The following is a 19,837-nucleotide window of genomic DNA, read 5'->3' as shown; positions in this document are numbered from 1 at the left end:
AGGACCTCTATAACAGGCGGTGGTCAGAGGAAAGCCCAAAAAAGTGTCATAGACTGTTCTCTCTGGTACCGCACAGCAAGCGGTACCGATGCAGAAAGTCTGGAACCAACTGAACCCTGAACACCTTCTACCCCCAAGCCATAAGACTGGTAAATAGTTAGTCCGGGTAGCTATTGGTTACTATTTAACTATCTGCATTGACCTTTTTTGCACTAACTCTTTTGACTCATCACATATGCTGCTGCTACTGTTTATTATCTATCCTGTTGCCTAGTCACTTTATCCCTACCTATATTTACATATTTACCTCAATGACCTAGTACACCCTGCACATCGACTCTGTACTGGTACCCCATGTATGTAGCCAACTGTGTATTTATTCCTATTTTTCAATTATTTCTCTTTCCTTCATTCTGTATTGTTAGGAAGGGACAGTAAGTAATAATTTCACTGTTAGTCTACACCTGTTTACAAAGCAGGTGACAAATACAATGGGATTTGATTTGCATTGCTGATGACTGAGATCCCAATGATACACATTTTCTTATCCTTTTCGGTTTTATATATATATATCTGTCCATAAGCCTCCTTGTATGGAGAGAATGCATTTTACACAAAAAAAAACATCTGCAACTCTTCAGTCACAATCTACAATAAATACATGTTGTCAATGAGTTGAGGCACCACGTTACAGTAATAAGTCTAAATAAGTTGGGATATTCACTGGCACAAACCCACCTAATGTACAGTCATCCCCAAGAGCGCACACTCATATTTAGACACTATCCTGACACTGATGTGCCCGCATTCCCCCATGTTGCCACAGATTGCCTCAGTTAACAACACTGCATCAAAGGACCAATGGTGATGGGGTCTTCCGTTTCCTGCTGTTGAGAGGTGAAGGAGTGACTAATGTAAGGCTAGTCGGGGTTAGGGGGTTATTTTGTGAATCACCAGAAGCACCTGTGTAAGTGTGTATCCTGTCAATAGGCTTTGTCAATGAGAACACATCTATATTTCAGGAGTCGGATGCTACCAAGGCCACAGATAGTGTAAGTGGTAGTGTAAGGGTTGCGGAACTGGTGGCAGTGAAGTCAGACACAGGAGAGCAGAAATAGGTAATAACTGGAGCAGTTTAATACAAAACCCACGGCAATACAAAATAACCTACATGGGTACAAAACCCGACGTGCACCGGTAACAGAGTACAAGCACTTACAAACAAACAATTCCACACAAGGACATGGGGGGAGCAGAGGGTTAAATACACAACAATTAATGAGGGAAATGGAAATCAGGTGTGTAAAAAAAATAAAAAACAAGACAAAACAAATGGAAAATGAAAAGTGGATCGACGATGGCTAGAAGACCAGTGACGCCGACCGCCGAACACCGCCCGAACAAGGAGAGGAAACGACTTCAGTGGAAGTCGTGACAGGTAGTGTGAGATCATAGTCATTCCATAACATAGTAATTATATATGAGATCCTAACAGGAAAAAAGGACACATTCACTCTGATTTCTTAAAGCCTGTCTGGGTTTGGTGCATAGAATGAAAGACAATGCTAGCTCACTGTTTTGCTGCACCCAAAGGTGATTATTGACTAAAATGTACTGTGATACACAAACAACAGTTTAACTGACATGGTCTTCGTCAGGTAAATTAACCCCACATGACCCACAACAACCATATACAAGTGATCCCTTGGTCCCGTGGTGTTATTATTTGTTTATTAGGATCCCCATTAGCTTTTGCAGAAGCTATTCTTCCTGTGGTCCACAAAAAACACAAAACATGACAAGTAACAAAACACTGAAGGACAGGGACAGTCACACAAATGTAAAATACAATGATATACAAACAATACAAGTAAAAAATACAAAGAATACAACAACAAAAAATGGTGTTTGCGTGTGTTTGTCCCCTCATAGTCCCCCGCCGTTTCATGAGTTTAAGGATAATTTTGTTGTAGCTTGAGTAATTGAAGATGGGAGTTCCATGCGATCATTGCTCTGTATAAAACTGCATTGCCATGAATTTGTTTTGGACTTGGGGACTGTGAATGGGCCCCTGGTGGCATATGTATGGGTGTCTGAGCTGAATTTTATTTGATTGTGCAGACAATATGGTATTTTCATCACAGTAATATTTCTCATAAAAACTAGGAGAAGCAGGTAATCTCTCGTCAACCCTCAACCAGGAAAGACTGGGATGCATGCTGTTGATGTTAGTTCTGTATGTGCAGTTAAGGGCAAGGCATTCTGCTCTGTTTTGAGCCAGCTGCAGCTTTACTAGGTCTTTCTTTGTTGCACTTTATGTATTACCGGACAGTAAGACCAGAGACTGAACAACTAGTACAGTTGATTTGTCAAAAACGCAGAACATCTTTTTATAACAAACCACTCCCCATCTTCATAACAATTCTGTCAATATGAGTTGACCATGATAATTGACATTCCAATGTTATACCTAGGAGTTTAGCTTGCTCAATGGTCACACCATTTATGTACAACTCCAGTTGAGGTTTAGGTCTTAGAGAATGTTTTGAACCAAATACAACGCTTTTAGTTTTAGATGTATTTAAGACCCGTTTATTAATAATCACCCATTCTGATACTGACTGTAACTCCTTATTTAGAATTTCAGAGAGCTCACTGGCTTTGGGTGCTGAAATTTAGAATCAACCACATACATAGTCATTCTAGGTTTGTGTAATACCAGTGGCAAATCTTTTGTAAAAATTGAGAATAGTAACGGCCCCACTGCCCTGAGAAACACAACACTGTACATATCTGATGTTAGAGAAGCTTCCATTGAAGAACACTCTCTGAGTTCTATTGGATAAATAACTCTCCAACCATGTGATTGCATTCCAAGGGAGTTTTTTCAATAACAATGTATTATCAATAACATCAAAGGATGCACTGAAATCTAACAATACAGCTCCAACTATCATCTTATTAACCATGGACTATTATTTCTCATGGTCTCATTGACTAGGTCTGGGACATGACTCTACATAGTGTATTTGCTTGTGTTCCTCCACAGCATGTGGGGATGTGTCTCGGAGCAGCAGATGGCAATGAGAGGTCAATATTCCAGGATTCTTGGAACATAGTGAAGCCATGGTTTCTGAGCATGGCTGTAAACCACAAGCATGCGTCAGTAATTCAACACTGATCCTGCAAACCAGACAATTATGTGTGGCACAGGAGCATTCGCCAAGAATAACTACATTACAAATCAAATCTTATTTGTCACATGCGCCAAATACAACAGGTGTAGACCATATCATGAAATGCTTAGTTACAAGCCCTTAACCAACAATGTAGTTCAATAATGTCATGACGTGGCCCTCTTTGGGTATAGCGAGTGCCTTCCCCCTCTCTCCTCTCCTACAGCCAGGTTCTGTTATCTCAGGTCGTAAATTCCTGGAGGAGACTCTCTCCCCCTGCCCATGCAGAATGAGGCACATAGAGAGAATAAAAGGAACTTCTTCTACATCACAGAACTTGAGAACTGAACGATATCCATGTTTTGGAGAATGTGTAAATGGTCGATGGAGAAGCCAGCTACGACCCGATCCATTTTGTTTCATGTTTGTGACCTCATGAAAGACAATACAGCCACATTACCATAACTCTGTTTATACAGGAGCCTCCGTTATGAGGTTTGCGTCTAATTATTGTATAAAATAAATGAGTAAAGATGAAACTATTTGTGAAATGATGTGATGCTATGTTAAACCGTTAATGTGAGAGAACTGTATTCCCTTTAAAGTTTAACTAAGTCATTGGCCCGCCCCCAGGAGCACAGACATGATCTGGCTCATGGGACAGCCCTTTTCTACTGTTACAAATAAAACCCCCACCTGAAGAAATCCTCTTCAGACCACACGTACCTCAGTCAGCTGAGGGGGCAAAGGGTGAGTAGAGACCACAAAAACCTCAGTATAAGCTAAGGTTGTAATGGTTGTTGAATTCCTAACCATACCACGTGGAGGATTGGCTACACGGGTGGAAATGGTTCAACTCTGAGACTATCAATCCTGACAGAATAAGAGCAAATATTCAATACTAATTACTATTCTGCAGCTAGAAATGATGTGAACCTGAGATGCGAAGATCGACAAAACATCTATCTATAAGAACATTTCTGAATGGTACTCTGAAGTATCCATTCTAACCACAAAAGAATCCAGGGAAGAAAAGAGACGCTTGGATGAACTTTTCAACAGAAAGATGGACGATTCCAACTGAGATCAGAATGACACACTGAGCGTAAATATATATTGATTGCAATTATTCCCGAATGAATGAGCGTTCATGTGCAAAGGATTAGCATTTCAATTAATATAATTATCAACTGTGTAGTGTCTCTTTTGTCTTTCCCGCCCTTCTCAGTCCACACCCACTTCCCTTTGTCCACCGAGCCGTCATATCGGCTTAGCCCACTAGGGAACCTCCCCTATCATTTCCTTGTAACCATATCTACTGTTTGTTTGTTTATGCATTTCTGTGATTATTTAGTTAGTTAGTAAATAAATGATTAAGACAACTGGTGTATGGGTGATTCATAGTAAAGGCTGGGTTCGTGCAGATAACCAACAATTTATGACGTTTGGAATGAGACTAATGTGGGGTAAAGAATAATTCATTAATTAGAAGACTAATTGATCAGATATTAAAATATCTGAAGAATTATATTAGGAAAATTACAACTTTGTAATCTGAAGATTTTCCTTGGTGCCCCGACTTCCTACTTAATTACATTTACATGATTAGTTTAATCACGTAATAATAATTACAGAGAATTGATTTGATAAAATAACAGTCTTCAATTTAATGATGCCAAAGACACGACAATAGAGTTAAGAAAATATTTACTAAATAAACTAAAGTAAAAAATGATAATAAATAAAAAAGTAACAATAAAATAACATTAACGAGGCTATATACAGGGGGTACCGGTACCGAGTCAATGTGCGGGGGCACAGATTAGTCAAGGTAATTTGTACATGTAGGTAGGGGTAACGTGACTATGCATAGATAATAAACAGCGAGTAGCAGTAGTGTAAAAACAAAGGTGGCCATTTTGATTAATTGTTCAGCAGTCTTATGACTTGGGGGTAGAAGCTGTTAAGGAGCCTTTTGGTCCTAGACTTGGCGCTCCGGTTCCACTTGCCGTGCGGTAGCAGAGAGAACAGTCTTATGACTTGGGTGACTTGAGTCTGACAATTTTTTGGGCCTTCCTCTGACACCGCCTAATCCGAAGAGTTATGACTGGACATAGGCTTAGAACAGTCATTGATAAGTATGTAATGAAAATACATGTATTTGTTTTCTTTGATCTAGTTTGATTTCGTGTGACATTTCTGAATCCAATAAAAATAGATGTGTTAAAGTATATGTGAAATATTTAGCCAATAGGGTGGATTGTAATGGAAATTATATGATTAAAGGTTTGACTAAATGATTTCACCCTGAAAAGGTATAACCGAGTGATTATAAGATGAATGTACTAATGTGTGTGTGTGTTGGAAAAGTTTAAGCTTAATGATTTAGCAATGTAGGCAAGACATTCAAGGGAAAAGGGGCACTGTTACCAGACAGAAGACAACTTGTGACCACAGTGAAACTGATAACAGGAAGAAGTTCTCCCACCCAGAGAGGCGAGAAACCTTTAGGCTTGCAGTAGATTATGTAACATGGGACAGGATATGATAAGCAATGTATGTGATGGAGAAGACTTGTAAATAAGCATTGACTGTGTTGAAGAGGAGGGGGCATCTGTAAGGGGTATGACATTTGATATGACCAAATGTCAGGTATAAAAGGCTGTGTACATTGTATGATATTCAGAGCTCGCGTGAATAAACTTGGTTGATTATTGTAGGCTGGGCCTCCATCTGTGTCATTTAACCAGAACCTTACAAACTCTGGGGTGCAGACTGAGTAGTTTAATTGAAGTTCAGTTTATGAACATTGGGAACAAAATTCTCATTACACGTAAACATAGCTATCCCTGGATTGCAAAAAACGAAGAAGATTATTCTCTCCATCTATTAAATTAATTTCATGACTGACAAGTGAGTAACAGATCTCCTTCAATCTCCTTAACCTTTTACACTCGTACCTGGGTTGGAAATGGCAAATTTGGGTACTGATAAGTGCCTTAATTGTATGGGTTTTCACTGACAGTTGTTCTGAACTTGAGCACAGCACGCAACAAGAAGTTGCCCCCATCCCTCCCACTAAATTGGGCAACTTTAGAAAATTCTTTGTTGTCTGGAGTGAAGGAAATGCTGTAAATTAAGAGGACTCTATGTATTTTGAAAGATGAGAAGTTGAGGATTATATTAAATTGATGTCATACAAGCAAGCCAAATACATTAGTCCAAATATGTGCTTCACATTTCCAAGTTAATCCGCTCACTCAAACCCTTGTCATTTTTCTGTCTTGTGTTGCACCTACCACACATTTTCCAGGATTTTTTTTATGTTACTGAATGTATCCAGAGTACTTTCAGATTTCGTTATCAACAAATGCAGCAAAAAGTACAGTAAATGTAAAATGCGTATATAATTTCATGCCAGTTATGGTTTCCATATGCACATTTTTGTGGAATAGTTTAATTTAATTTATTAATTTAATTTATTATAATTAAAATACTATTCAAATCTAAATAAAAATTATACAAACCTAAAACGTAACTTCTATTGCCATTGCCCACTATGTAAAAATAACCTACATATAGCCAACAAATAAAAACATTGCAGTCTGCAAATAGAAAATATCCGATAAAAATAAATATCCTATAAATCACATTGTCTACGCCTGGACTGTATGCTACAAACTTGATTGCACTAGCGAATTTGCAACATTGTATTAAATATTCTGGTCCCTCAGTTTCCCATGCCAGTGAGCTCAGGACTGTAGGCTATTTTCGCAAGGGATAAGAAGCAGTGCTTGAATTGGGCAGGAGCTCACCAGCGCTGAGTACAAGCACCTCAAATGTTCTACTGCTTAAGCTCCTCTTCATCTTATAGAATATTAGCTCAAAAGTATTGTGACGCTCCTGCACCTAAATATAAACAGTACCAGCACCCAAAATGAGTACCAGAACCTATTTCAGTCCAAGTCAAGCACTGATAAGAAGTAATCAGGTAGACCTATTTACCACTGGATCAGAGCATGACATTTTTTCAAATACATTGAGGAACTATTGTCATTCTCAATGGATATATATTAAAAAAAAATGTTTGCTTGCTGTTTGGGTTGAAGAAAACGTTACTTTGAAAAGCTCCAGAGCTCATTAGTGGTGGTGCCCTAATCTAATCAGAAATACTATCAGATCTCCAAATGGGCACATTTATATGCCAACATTTGCGCGCAGGCCAGGTAACCTATAAACGTACATCTATGTGTAATCAGGTGCGCGTTCTTACTCAACATTGTCAGGAGCGCTCCAAACAAAAGACAAAGACTCAATTGACAACAAAAAAAACCTAAAAGGAATTAAATAAACCAATACTTATTTCTCACAAGTGTAGCATAGGTTATGCACTTTGCAAACATTGTGTCCACTCTGACAAGAACGGTAAAAGACTGGAATGATAATATATTGAATTCATTACCAGAAATGACCGTAACCAAACAAACATTGTAGATTAGAAATTATAGTAATTAACGGTAAATGTACTACTGGTGATATATGTAATATGGAATCGATAGACACTAACAATCAAACGCAAACAATTCACACAATGAAGTTATGAAACAATTAATATGCACAAATTGATGGGAGAGAGAAGTGCATTGTGCATCTGGTCGCGGCATGGTCAATCTGACATCTGCATTGGCCATGCAGCATTTACGGTGATAGGGCCTCTGCAGAAGTCATGGCATTCATACTTCTTGCGATTCGCGGAGAAGTGCAAAGCTGTTCTGAAGGAAGTTGTCAAGAAAGTGAGTTTGTGTTTATACAGGATGTACCGCCCCCACCTACCGTCACGGCATTGCGGTACGGAGCTCGATTTGGCCTCTGCATTCCTCTGGAGGCTCCGCAATTGCGTCACACACTCCATATGGAGCTTCCGACCACATTTCGGGTCAAGCATAAATTAGCTTTTAGTCTAGGCCTCCGCAATGTATTAGTTCACTGAGATGGGTGCAAATTTACAGTACCAGTCAAAAGTTTGGACACATCTATTCATTCAAGGATTTTTCTTTATTTTTACTATTTTCTACATTGTAGAATAATAGTGAAGACATCAACACTTTGAAATAATGCATTTCACATATGGAATTATGTAGTAAGCAAAAGTGTTAAACAAATATGTGAGATTCTTCAAAGTAGCCACCCTTTGCCTTGATGACAGCTTTGCACACTCTTGGCATTTTCTCAACCAGCTTCATGAGGTAGTCACCTGGAATGCATTTCAATTAACAGGTGTGCCTAGTTAAAAGTTAATTTGTGGAATTTCTTTCCTTCTTAATGCGTTTGATCCAATCAGTTGTGTTGTGACAAGGTAAGGGTGGTACAGAAGATAGCCCTATTTGGTAAAAGACCAAGTCCATATTATGGCAAGAACTGCTCAAATTAGCAAAGAGAAACGAGAGTCCATCATTACTTTAAGGTTTAGGTCAGTCAATATGGATAATTTCAAGAACTTTGAAAGTTTCTTCAAGTGCAGTCGCAAAAACCAACAAGCGCTATGATGAAACTGGCTCTTATGAGGACTGCCACAGGAAAGGAAGACCCAGTTACCCCTGTTGCAGAGGATATGTTAGAGTTACCAGCCTCAGAAATTAACTGTACATTAGATTGCAGCCCAAATAAATGCTTCACAGAGTTCAAGTAACACACACATCTCATAATCAACTGTTCTGAGGAGACTGCATGAATCAGGCCTTTATGGTCGAATTGCTGCAAAGAAACCACTACTAAAGGACACCAATAATAAGAAGAGACTTGCTTGGGCCTAGAAACACAGGCACTGGACTTTAGACCAGTGGAAATTTGGCCTTTGGTCTGCTGAGTCCAAATTTGAGATGTTTGGTTCCAACCGCTGTGTCTTTGTGAGATGCTGAGTAGGTGAACGGATGATCTCCGCATGTATGGTTCCCACTGTGAAGCATGGAGGAGGAGGTGTGATGGTGTGGGGGTGCTTTGCTGGTGACACTGTCTGTGATTTATTTATAATTCAAGGCACACATAACCAGCATGGCTACCACAGCAATACACCATCCCATCTTGTTTGCGCTTAGTGGGACTATCATTTGTTTTTCAACATATAGGCAATTCCTACAAGTGTAAAGGTTTAAAGGTTTCTTCTCTCCAAATGTATTAATCAAACATTTTAGTCACCCTCCAAAACACAGTGTAACTATGGCAAGAACTCACTGTTGATCTTACTTACAAGTTAAGCATCATATCTGGAGATCATGATAATGTGCTGGACAAGAGTAGTGAGGGAAAATACCATTCAGTTCATATTTTATCTTACCAAGCTGTCCGAATGAGTTCTCCACACCTGTTCTAAGACCTATAGGCCTACCTTTCCTGAGTAAACAGGGTTACAAGCAGGTCACGGAAACTGCAGCCTATAAGTGATCGTCCCTACATGTGAAGCCAGTTGAGAGATAGGTAGCCCTGTCCTACATATTTTATTAAACTACTGATGTTCCTTTACATAAGGAACTGAATTCCTGAAATGGCCAAGTCATTAATAAAAGTAATGTAGTAAGTCTCTAACTGTCGCCTACCTATTCGAACCATAAGGTATGGAACCTTGGTTCATGGGATGCGGTATGCATGAAATGCAGTGATCTACTGCAGTTACAGTTGAAGTCGGAAGTTTAAAACTCTACAAAATTCTTGTTAACAAACTATAGTTTTGGCAAGTCGGTTAGGACATCTACTTTGTGCATGACACAAGTCATTTTTCCAACAATTGTTTACAGACAGATTATTTCACTTATAATTCACCGTATCACAATTCCAGTGGGTCAGATGTTTACATACACTAAATTGACTGGGCCTTTAAACAGCTTGGAAAATACCAGAAAATGATGCCATGGATTTAGAAGCTTCTGATAGGCTAATTGACATCATTTGAGTCAATTGGAGGTGTACCTGTGGATGTATTTAAAGGCCTACCTTCAAACTCAGTGCCTCTTTGCTTGACATCATGGGAAAATCAAAAGAAATCAGCCATGGCCTCAGAAAAAAATTGTAGACCTCCACAAGTCTGGTTTATCCTTGGGAGCAGTTTCCAAACGCCTGAAGGTACCACGTTCATCTGTACAAACAATAGTACGCAAGTATAAACACCATGGGACCACGCAGCCGTCATACCGCTCAGGAAGGAGACACGTTCTGTCTCTTAGAGATTAACGTACTTTGGTGAGAAAAGTGCAAATCAGTCCCAGAACAACAGCAAAGGACCTTGTGAAGATGCTGGAGGAAACAGGCACAGAAGTATCGATATCCACAGTAAAACAAGTCCTATATCGACATAACCTGAAAGGCCGCTCAGCAAGGAAGAAGCCACTGCTCCATAACTGACATAAAAAAGCCAGACTATGGTTTGCAACTGCACATTGGAACAAAGATTGTACTTTTTGGAGAAATGTCCTCTGGTCTGATGAAAAAAAAGTAACTGTTTGGCCATAATGACCATCGTTATGTTTGGAGTAAAAAGGGGGAGGCTTGCAAGCCAAAGAACACCATCCCAAACGTGAAGGAGGCCTACAAACCTGACTCAGTTACACCAGCTCTGTCAGGAGGAAAGGGCCAAAATTCATCAACTTATTGTGGGAAGCTTGTGGAAGGCTACCCGAAACGTTTGACCCAAGTTAATCAATTTAAATGCAATGCTACCAAATACTAATTGAGTGTATGTAAACTTCTGACCCACGGGGAATGTGATGAAAGAAATAAAAGCTTAAATAAATCATTCTCTCTACTATTATTCTGACATTTGTAACGTTCGTCGTATGGAGTGGACCAAACTGCAGCGGGTATATTGAACATCTTTTATTCGAAGGAAAAAACCAAAAACACTTACACAAAACAAACGACGAAAATAGTCCCGTAAGGTGCACAGACTAAACAGGAAACAACCACCCACAAACACAAGAGAAAACTAACCCACTTAAATATGGCCTCCAATTAGAGGCAACGACAACCAGCTGCCTCTAATTGGAGGTCGTCCCAAAACCCCAACAAAGAAATAGAAAAACTAGATAAACACATAGAAATAGAAAACATAGAACATCAACCAAAAACCCCGAAACACACTAAAGAAACACCCCCTGCCACGCCCTGACCAAACTACAATAACAAACAACCCCTTTTTACTGGTCAGGACGTGACAACATTTCACATTCTTAAAATAAAGTGGTGATCCTAAATGACCTAAGGCAGGGAAGTTTTACTTGGATTAAATGTCAGGAATTGTGAAAAACTGAGTTTAACTGTATTTGGCTAAGGTGCATGTAAACTTCCGACTTCAACTGTAAATGTAATAAAAATGTGTTCCCTCCTTCTGTGAACTGTAACCCAAAAACCGAGGTACAGTATGTACCAAACTGTGGATTTAGTTAAGCGTTACACCCCTAGAATGTAGGCTAATTAAACTGGGACTGGTGAACTTCACTGCATGTGCCCTACATTGCATGTAGACTTACTAGGAGTCTAATGAATGTGTTCTTAATATTTTTCTAGAATTGTCTTAAACTGCTTTTGTTTTAAACTCACAGAGCCACTTCGAGGGATCATGGGCCATAGCCTGTCCCTGCCACCTGTAGGTGGTCCAGAGTCAGTGAGCCACAGTACAGTACTATATCGATACTGCCTCTCAGCAGTCAAACACATGTTAACCCTTTAGTGTACCCTAGGAAGAACCACTGTAGCCATGAACATACTTAAAATATTCAAACATTACACCCACAAACACAGCCATGTAAATTGCTCCATTGGAATTTGACACAGTTGTCACAGCCAACCCACAACACAAACCAGTCCAGCACATCACATAGGCCCAACATTAGGTCTAATGTTTTACTACCCCAGGCTTCTTGAATGCCATAGATGAGACCAACTGCATTGCTGAAGACTGCAGCTCATGACCTATGACATCAAACAAGCCCTGGTCTTTCTCTGCATGTTTCCTTTGGAAAAAACACCGCGATACTGTCAGGTACCGACTGAAAACTAATATCCTTATCAGCCGGCACCTCGCAGTATGTGGGGGTTTTCTCCAACACAAGCTAAACATACAAAACTATAGGATAACCCTTATTAGCCCAGAACATAAAATCAATAAGACTTAGAGTTCTGCAAATTCTGACAGCCAGGTGCGTCCTCTCATACGCTGTTCTCTTTATATATAGGCATACACACAGTGTCCCCAACATCATTATCATCATAAAGATACTGCATTAAATCCCCAAATAATGACTCCAATAACAGCTTTAATATCATTTAATGATTCAAAAACACAGAGAAACTATAAGTGGAGTTTGTTTAAGCAAGCGTTAATAAAGCAATGATTGTAGAGTTAGTTAAACCTTTATAACACTTCAACCCCACCCATCCCCTATAAACCATCACAAAACTCCTGGATGTGATTCCCACATCCTTGTCAAAGGACACAATGAACTTGGTGTCCCTTCATGATTTTCATTACAGAACCCTTATGCAGTCATGTGTACAGTTAAACAATACTGCAGTTTAGTTTAGATATGATGTCCGGGACATAACCCTAAAATCACCACACACAAAAAAAACTTCCCACAAAAAGCAATAAAGGCTACTGCTCAATGAATGAGAGACATCATGTAGGCTACCTTCCAGGTATAACATGAGAATACCTATGGAGAAATATTTGATCTGCATGATGTGAGATTTAAAGAGAAACTGACTCTAAAAAACAACTTTGCATTTTGAAAGCCTATGTGGCATTGATATGAGTCAGAAACATTTATTCTACTGTCAAAATTGACTACAAAGTGTAAATAGGTTAATTTTGGTCATGAAGTCAGTTGCATCCAAAACAGAGACTTGTGCTCGTGACTGCATCACAAAGTATACTGTATGAAGGTTGGGTTTGTATCAATCCTGCCCACATGCCCACAGCTGGCAGCACATAAGTAATCATCCATTCTGAGTGCAGCTGCACACGACCTAATCGTAATGCCTGTGGTAAATTTGGGTTGACTTTGGATATCCCTATGGGGCTAGTTAGGGACCATCGGTAAATTACACAATGTACATGGGACAATGTAAAAATTCCAATAGCTACAAATTTCAATGACTTAAAAACCTCAAGCCAACTATAAATTGTGGAAATGCATATACAAATATTGAAAGCATTTAATAAGAAAACAAAAAAGTGTGCAACATGAAAATATTGTCTCATTTACAGTACATTGGGCAATTTGACGGTCCGTAGCTAGCCCCGGAGATAGGCTATCCAAAGTCAAATAAATCTTTCCACGGTTGCACACCAGATGGCTGAAGGTAATTGGCGAAATAATTTGTCTAACTCTTCCCACCTGCAAACACATACAAGAAACACCCACATCAAACCACACCCAGAAACCAACACGTTTGAATTCAGCCATGGCTGTCAGCATTTCTTAATTAACCAAATCTAAAATGAGGCCAAATCAGGAAGTGCAGTTTGCCGACGTGTGATTAGTGAAGATGCTGCGATGGAGGATATGGAGAGAAGGTTAGAGAAGTAACAGCTGCGCTTGAATACGATGATTATGGTTGATAGTTCTGATGATATCGGTCGGGAGAATGAGTGTCAAGGACATTAACAGGAAAAAGAGAAACTATTCTACTGAAAGCAGTGATGCTTCTAGTGCAGAGAGCGTGAGGGTGAAGATGGGAAACAAGAGTAACGGTGTGTCGGAGTGTAAAGTTGTGATGGTGTTTGATGTTTGATGTGACCACAGGGCCGCATCTACACCCTATCCCATTAACGTAAAGAAAGAAATAAACTCAGCAAAAAAAGAAACGGCCCTTTTTCAGGACCCTGTCTTTCAAAGATAATTCGTAAAAATCCAAATAACTTCACAGATGTTCATTGTGAAGGGTTTAAACTCTGTTTCCCATGCTTGTTCAATGAACCATAAACAATGAATGAACATGCACCTGTGGAACGGTCGTTAAGACACTAACAGCTTACAGACGGTAGGCAATTAAGGTCACAGTTACAAAAACTTCGGACACTAAAAAGGCCTTTCTACTGACTCTGAAAAACACCAAAAGAAAGATGCCCAGGGTCCCTGCTCATCTGCATGAACGTGCTTTTGGCATGCTGCAAGGAGGCATGAGGACTCCAGATGTGGCCAAGGCAATAAATTGCAATGTCCGTACTTTGAGACGCCTAAGACAGCGCTACAGGGAGACAGGACGGACAGCTGATCGTCCTCGCAGTGGAAGACCACGTGTAACAACACCTGCACAGGATCGGTACATCCGAACATCACACCTGCAGGACAGGTACAGGATGGCAACAACCACTGCCCGAGTTACACCAGGAACACACAATCCCTCCATCAGTGCTCAGACTGTCCGCAATAGGCTGAGAGAGGCTGGACTGAGGGCTTGTAGGCTTGTTGTAAGGCAGGTCCAAATCAAATCAAATGTATTTATATAGCCCTTCGTACATCAGCTGATATCTCAAAGTGCTGTACAGAAACCCAGCCTAAAACCCCAAACAGCAAGCAATGCATGTGAAAGAAGCACGGTGGCTAGGAAAAACTCCCTAGGAAAAACTCCCTAGAAAGGCCAAAAACCTAGGAAGAAACCTAGAGAGGAACCAGGCTATGAGGGGTGGCCAGTCCTCTTCTGGCTGTGCCGGGTGGATATTATAACAGAACATGGCCAAGATGTTAAAATGTTCATAAATGACCAGCATGGTCAAATAATAATAATCATAGTAGTTGTCGAGGCTGCAACAAGCACGTCCGGTGAACAGGTCAGGGTTCCATAGCCGCAGGCAGAACAGTTGAAACTGGAGCAGCAGCACGGCCAGGTGGACTGGGGACAGCAAGGAGTCATCATGCCAGGTAGTCCACACCAGACATCACTGGCAACGTCGCCTATGGGCACAAACCCACTGTCGCTGGACCAGACAGGACTGGCAAAAAGTGCTTTTCACTGACGAGTCGTGGTTTTGTCTCACCAGGGGTGATGGTCGGATTCGCGTTTATCATCGAAGGAATGAGCATTACACCGAGGTCTGTACTCTGGAGCGGGATCGGGGCGGTGTGTCACAGCATCATCGGACTGAGCTTGTTGTCATTGCAGGCAATCTCAACGCTGTGCGTTACAGGGAAGACATCCTCCTCCCTCATGTGGTACCCTTCCTGCAGGCTCATCCTGACATGACCCTCCAGCATGACAATGCCACCAGCCATACTGCTCGTTCTGTGCATGATTTCCTGCAAGACAGGAAAGTCAGTGTTCTGCCATGGCCAGCGAAGAGCCCGGATCTCAAGCCCATTGAGCACATCTGGGAAATGTTGGATTGGAGGGTGAGGGCTAGGGCCATTCCCCCAGAAATTTCCGGGAACTTGCAGGTGCCTTGATGGAAGAGTAGGGTAACATCTCACAGCAAGAACTGGCAAATCTGGTGCAGTCCATGAGGAGGAGATGCACTGCAGTACTTAATGCAGCTGGTAGCCACACCAGATACTGGATGTTACTTTTGATTTTGACCCGCCTTTGTTCAGGGACACATTATTCCATTTCTGTTAGTCACATGTCTGTGGAACTTGTTCAGTTTATGTCTCAGTTGTTGAATCTTTTTATGTTCATACAAATATTTACACATGTTAAGTTTGCTGAAAATAAACACAGTTGATAGTGAGAGGACGTTTGTCTTTTGCTGAGTTTAGGTGAAGTAAAACTAGCCTGGTTCATTGGAAATGGTAGACTGATAATATTCTGTGGTCAGCAGAATCAGAAGATTCTTCAAATAGAAACTCTCAATCGGAAGAAGATCAAAATCCATGTCCATGGAGTGTATGCTATGTTGAGGAGAATAATTTCTGGGGTCCCACTATCTATGTCCAATAGACGATATTAAATAAAATGTGAAGGGAGGCATAGTGTTTGAGACCAAAAATTGGATTTGTAGGAAAGAGCGTCAAAGTTGAAATAGCTAAGAATTTGTTCCATCCCCATTGTGGTGTTTTAAATGCCAAAGAATGGGACATGTAGCTGCTCACTGTAAAGAAAAGAAAAGTGTGGAGTTGGGGAATAATGTGAAGGCTAAGTGTGGTAATTGTGGGGTGGAACACAGTGCAACATTTGGTGGATGCCAGGTGCAGAGAGAGGCAGGAGAGGCCCAGAGATATTGAATCATGATTTCTCATATGCAGAGGCTGTAAAACAGATTGGTAGAACTATAGGCGGACTGATGGAGCTACCATGGTTTCTCCCGTAGTAAGTGGACCTAGTGTCAGAACTGGTGCTTCTACTAGTCCTGACGTGGTTTTGAGGACTGTTCAGAAATCTTGTTTCCACAAATGTGCTGTGTCAAAGGACACTTTTGCTAGTAAACACAATTGACTTCATAGCTTTCATTGGAAAGGTTGTCAGCACGGCTCGGATTATGGAAAGCTGAAATGCCAGCTTGAAGATTATTGTGTATATGGCAACAGTTATTAGGAGTAACAGGTGTTACTGATTTTTGAAATGTTGGATAATCCTCAGGATGGATTGTCTCAGCATGATAGAGATACATTTAGAAAAGGTTGGATGGGGGCGTGAGCATAACGGTTAAGAGCGTTGGCCAGTAACCTAAAGGTTGCTGGTTCAAATCCCCGAGCCAACTAGGTGAAAAATCTGTCGACATGCACTTAGCCCTAATTGCTCCTGTAAGTCGCTCCGGATAAGAGCGTCTGCTAAATTACAAAAAAATATATAAAAATGGGGAGAGTTTGTTTGAAGTTAGTAGGGATTTGTTTATTTATATTAAACGTTTGTTTGTGGACCGCCATTATACCATAGAAGTGCAGTCAATGTTTTTTACAACTAACCCAAGATAGACCAGAGCCTCGTTTCCAATGGGAGCAAATTATTCATAGTAGGTAGAACCAAGCACGAGATAGTGAGATCCTATTGGCACGTCTAGCATGTATTTGCATATTTATGTCTGGGAACGGCTACTCTGGGATGTGCAATAACTTAATCCGCCCTTGCACTTCTTCTAAACAACACAGTTTTTTGTCAAACTTTGTCAAAGGGTAAAGTCTACAAAATGATATCCACTCTGTTTGTTACAGATTCCACTTTTGGAAACAGAAAACTGTACGCAGATCAAGTGTTTCATCTAAGACAAAGTTTGCAGAATCTTGGCCAAAATCCATCTTGCTGGGTTTCTTGTCACCATATCTGGTAGTGAGTGGAAACGCCAACCGGCTGCTTCACATTTATACATCCATCTGTGGTGCAGTTGCTCTTTAAGGAGTGGCATATGGAAGCTTGTTTACACCTGGACATTACAGCTCAGGTAGATAACCTGTGTCTGCTGCTGCATGTAGGCCTATGTTTACTGCCAAGAAACTCTTATGCTTACCCCTGGGCCCTAGGTAATGAATAACCACTATACAAACAAGGATGGTGACAAGTACAAACTAGTCGAATAAACACAACTCCACGATTTACCATGGTGTTGGGCGGCTACCAGTGTGGGTGGACTGCGCAGGAGGTTGGTGGCACCTTAATTGGTGAGGACGGGCTTGTGGGAATGGCTGGAGCGGAATAAATGGAATGGTATCAAATTTCAGTACCAAAAGAATAGCCCGCATTCACACATGACATTGTATTGTGTAAATGCAGCGTTTCCTTGGGCGCTGAAATCTGTAGTTTTTGATAAAAACTAAATTTTATGTGACTTCAGAACTCCAGTCCGCCCACACTAGTCACTCCTCAACTCCATCATTAATCGTAAAGTTGAGTTCAGTCAGTTAGTAACAAACCAACAATGGATTTAACATTAGCCTATATATGTTTTCTTACAATGAAAGAGTGTGTTCAAGACATAAAAGGCTTCTATGCTCACATGATCATGATAAGGCAACACTAATTAAGTCAGGGAGCAGGCCTAAAATGCATTGAATGACTATTTTTGGTAATGCAGAAACCAGTTGCCCAGGGAATTATGTTAAAGATATTACCTCATGTCATGGTCGCAAACGTTAATGGAAATCGTAATTGCACATCATACATTTTTTTGCGCACCGCGTCATCACACGTAGATGCTCCAAATGTAGATTTACAGCAACGACAACCAATAAATTCAGTTCATAAACATAAGGTTTGTAATTAAGATACATTTGATTTGGAACAGGTTCTTACCACCATTATTTCAGCTCACTCCGTCTACTCTATACGTTCCTCTCAGGTGCCTTCAGCGGACAGCTGTTGGTGTGCCAGACGAAACAAATGAGTGACGAACTGTATTTTCGGTCATATGGTGCGAACATATAACGCGAAAGTACCACGTAAATATAGAGTTCCCATGCTGAGCCTGAAATAACATGTCCAACCAACAGCAAAATGAGAAGGGACGGTTCACTATTATTCTAACCAATAGGATTTGAGCAATGGGTGGGTCTTAATAAAACATTTGTATTACCTTTTCTTAGAAAATTCCACACATTGTGGTGCAATTAATGTACAAAAAGTTTTGAGGAAAAAAATGGTTGCACTTTACTAAGTATCCACATGTATTTACAGTACATGCTCGCCTAGACTATGTAGGTACAGCCAGGTACACATTGTTATATTTTCCCTACTTAGGTTCTAACTGCTACCTGTTTTGTTTTATGCAATTTTCATGGATTTGCAAATAAACTATTCATAAAGGAGGTATATAATTGATCTAAGGCAATAATTCTAGGTTGAGGGGTGCTTTAGCAGAAAATACGTTCAATGTGTTTATATAATACATAAGCAATTTTGTCAAGGATTACAGCATTTAAGGATTAAGGAACATGTATTGTTGACTGGGCGTTTCTATAGTCTTAACATGCAGAGCAATCACTTAAAGTGTGGAGACTAAAGAAAAGAAAACTGCAAAAAGCTTCTAAAGTAATCGAGTGCCTAATAGGATCAGAGGGATTATAATGCCCTCATTTTCACAGGGCCACAGGAAATTTGTGAAAATTGGCCTCATGTGCCATGCTACTAGCCCTAATGGTAATGTAGAAAGTAACAAATTCTTGGCTCTGGCTGGTCCAGTCTTTGTAATCATCCATCGCTATAATAGAATTGTATTTTTGCTTTAAAAAAAGTTATAAAACAAAAAGGAATAGGAATAGCAGAGGGACTCCGATGGTGTTTTAACCTATACTAAATAGGCCTTCTATTATTCAGTTCAATAAATCATTTTATCCAAGCAATTCATTGCTACTTAAACAGAAGATATGTATATTTTTCACATGAGCAAAGACCATGACAAATACTCTAAAATGTTGTAGACTCCCTCCCTCACAACGAAAATGCAAGTCCTGCTATGTCTATTCCCTCTCAATTGATACACTGATGGCAGCGGTAAAATAATCCCAGTATTGTAATTGTTAGCCTGTTCACACTGTGCATTTGTGTGTGGGATGCTTGGAGAGAGAGGGTAGGTATTGTAGCTTTCCTGTATGAGAGATAGCCAATATAACATTGTGTGAATAGTCACTGGTCTCTAGTGACATCTAAAGGATACAAAATTATGAACAAAAATCACTAAGGGTAAATTGGTACATTATCCCGCGTTCGCGTGCTAGTCGGAACTAGGAAACTTCTGACTTGTT

At 40.3% G+C, this 19,837-nt stretch overlaps 1 protein-coding gene across 1 annotated transcript in view; it reads right to left on the bottom strand.

Moving 5' to 3' along the window:
• Positions 1–18,572, bottom strand: part of LOC106565889 (endothelin-converting enzyme 1) — a 50,552-nt gene extending 31,980 nt beyond the window's left edge. Inside the window, exon 1 of the mRNA XM_014133544.2 lies at positions 18,390–18,572. Coding sequence (XP_013989019.1) covers positions 18,390–18,395 — 6 coding nt within the window. The 5' untranslated portion in view covers positions 18,396–18,572. The remainder of the gene's footprint in view (positions 1–18,389) is intronic.
• Positions 18,573–19,837: the final 1,265 nt, after the last annotated feature.

Source organism: Salmo salar, chromosome 12, assembly GCF_965601325.2.
Source record: "Salmo salar chromosome 12, fSalSal1, whole genome shotgun sequence".
In the NCBI taxonomy this organism is placed as follows: domain Eukaryota; kingdom Metazoa; phylum Chordata; class Actinopteri; order Salmoniformes; family Salmonidae; genus Salmo; species Salmo salar.
This window is presented reverse-complemented; position numbering and strand designations above follow the sequence as displayed.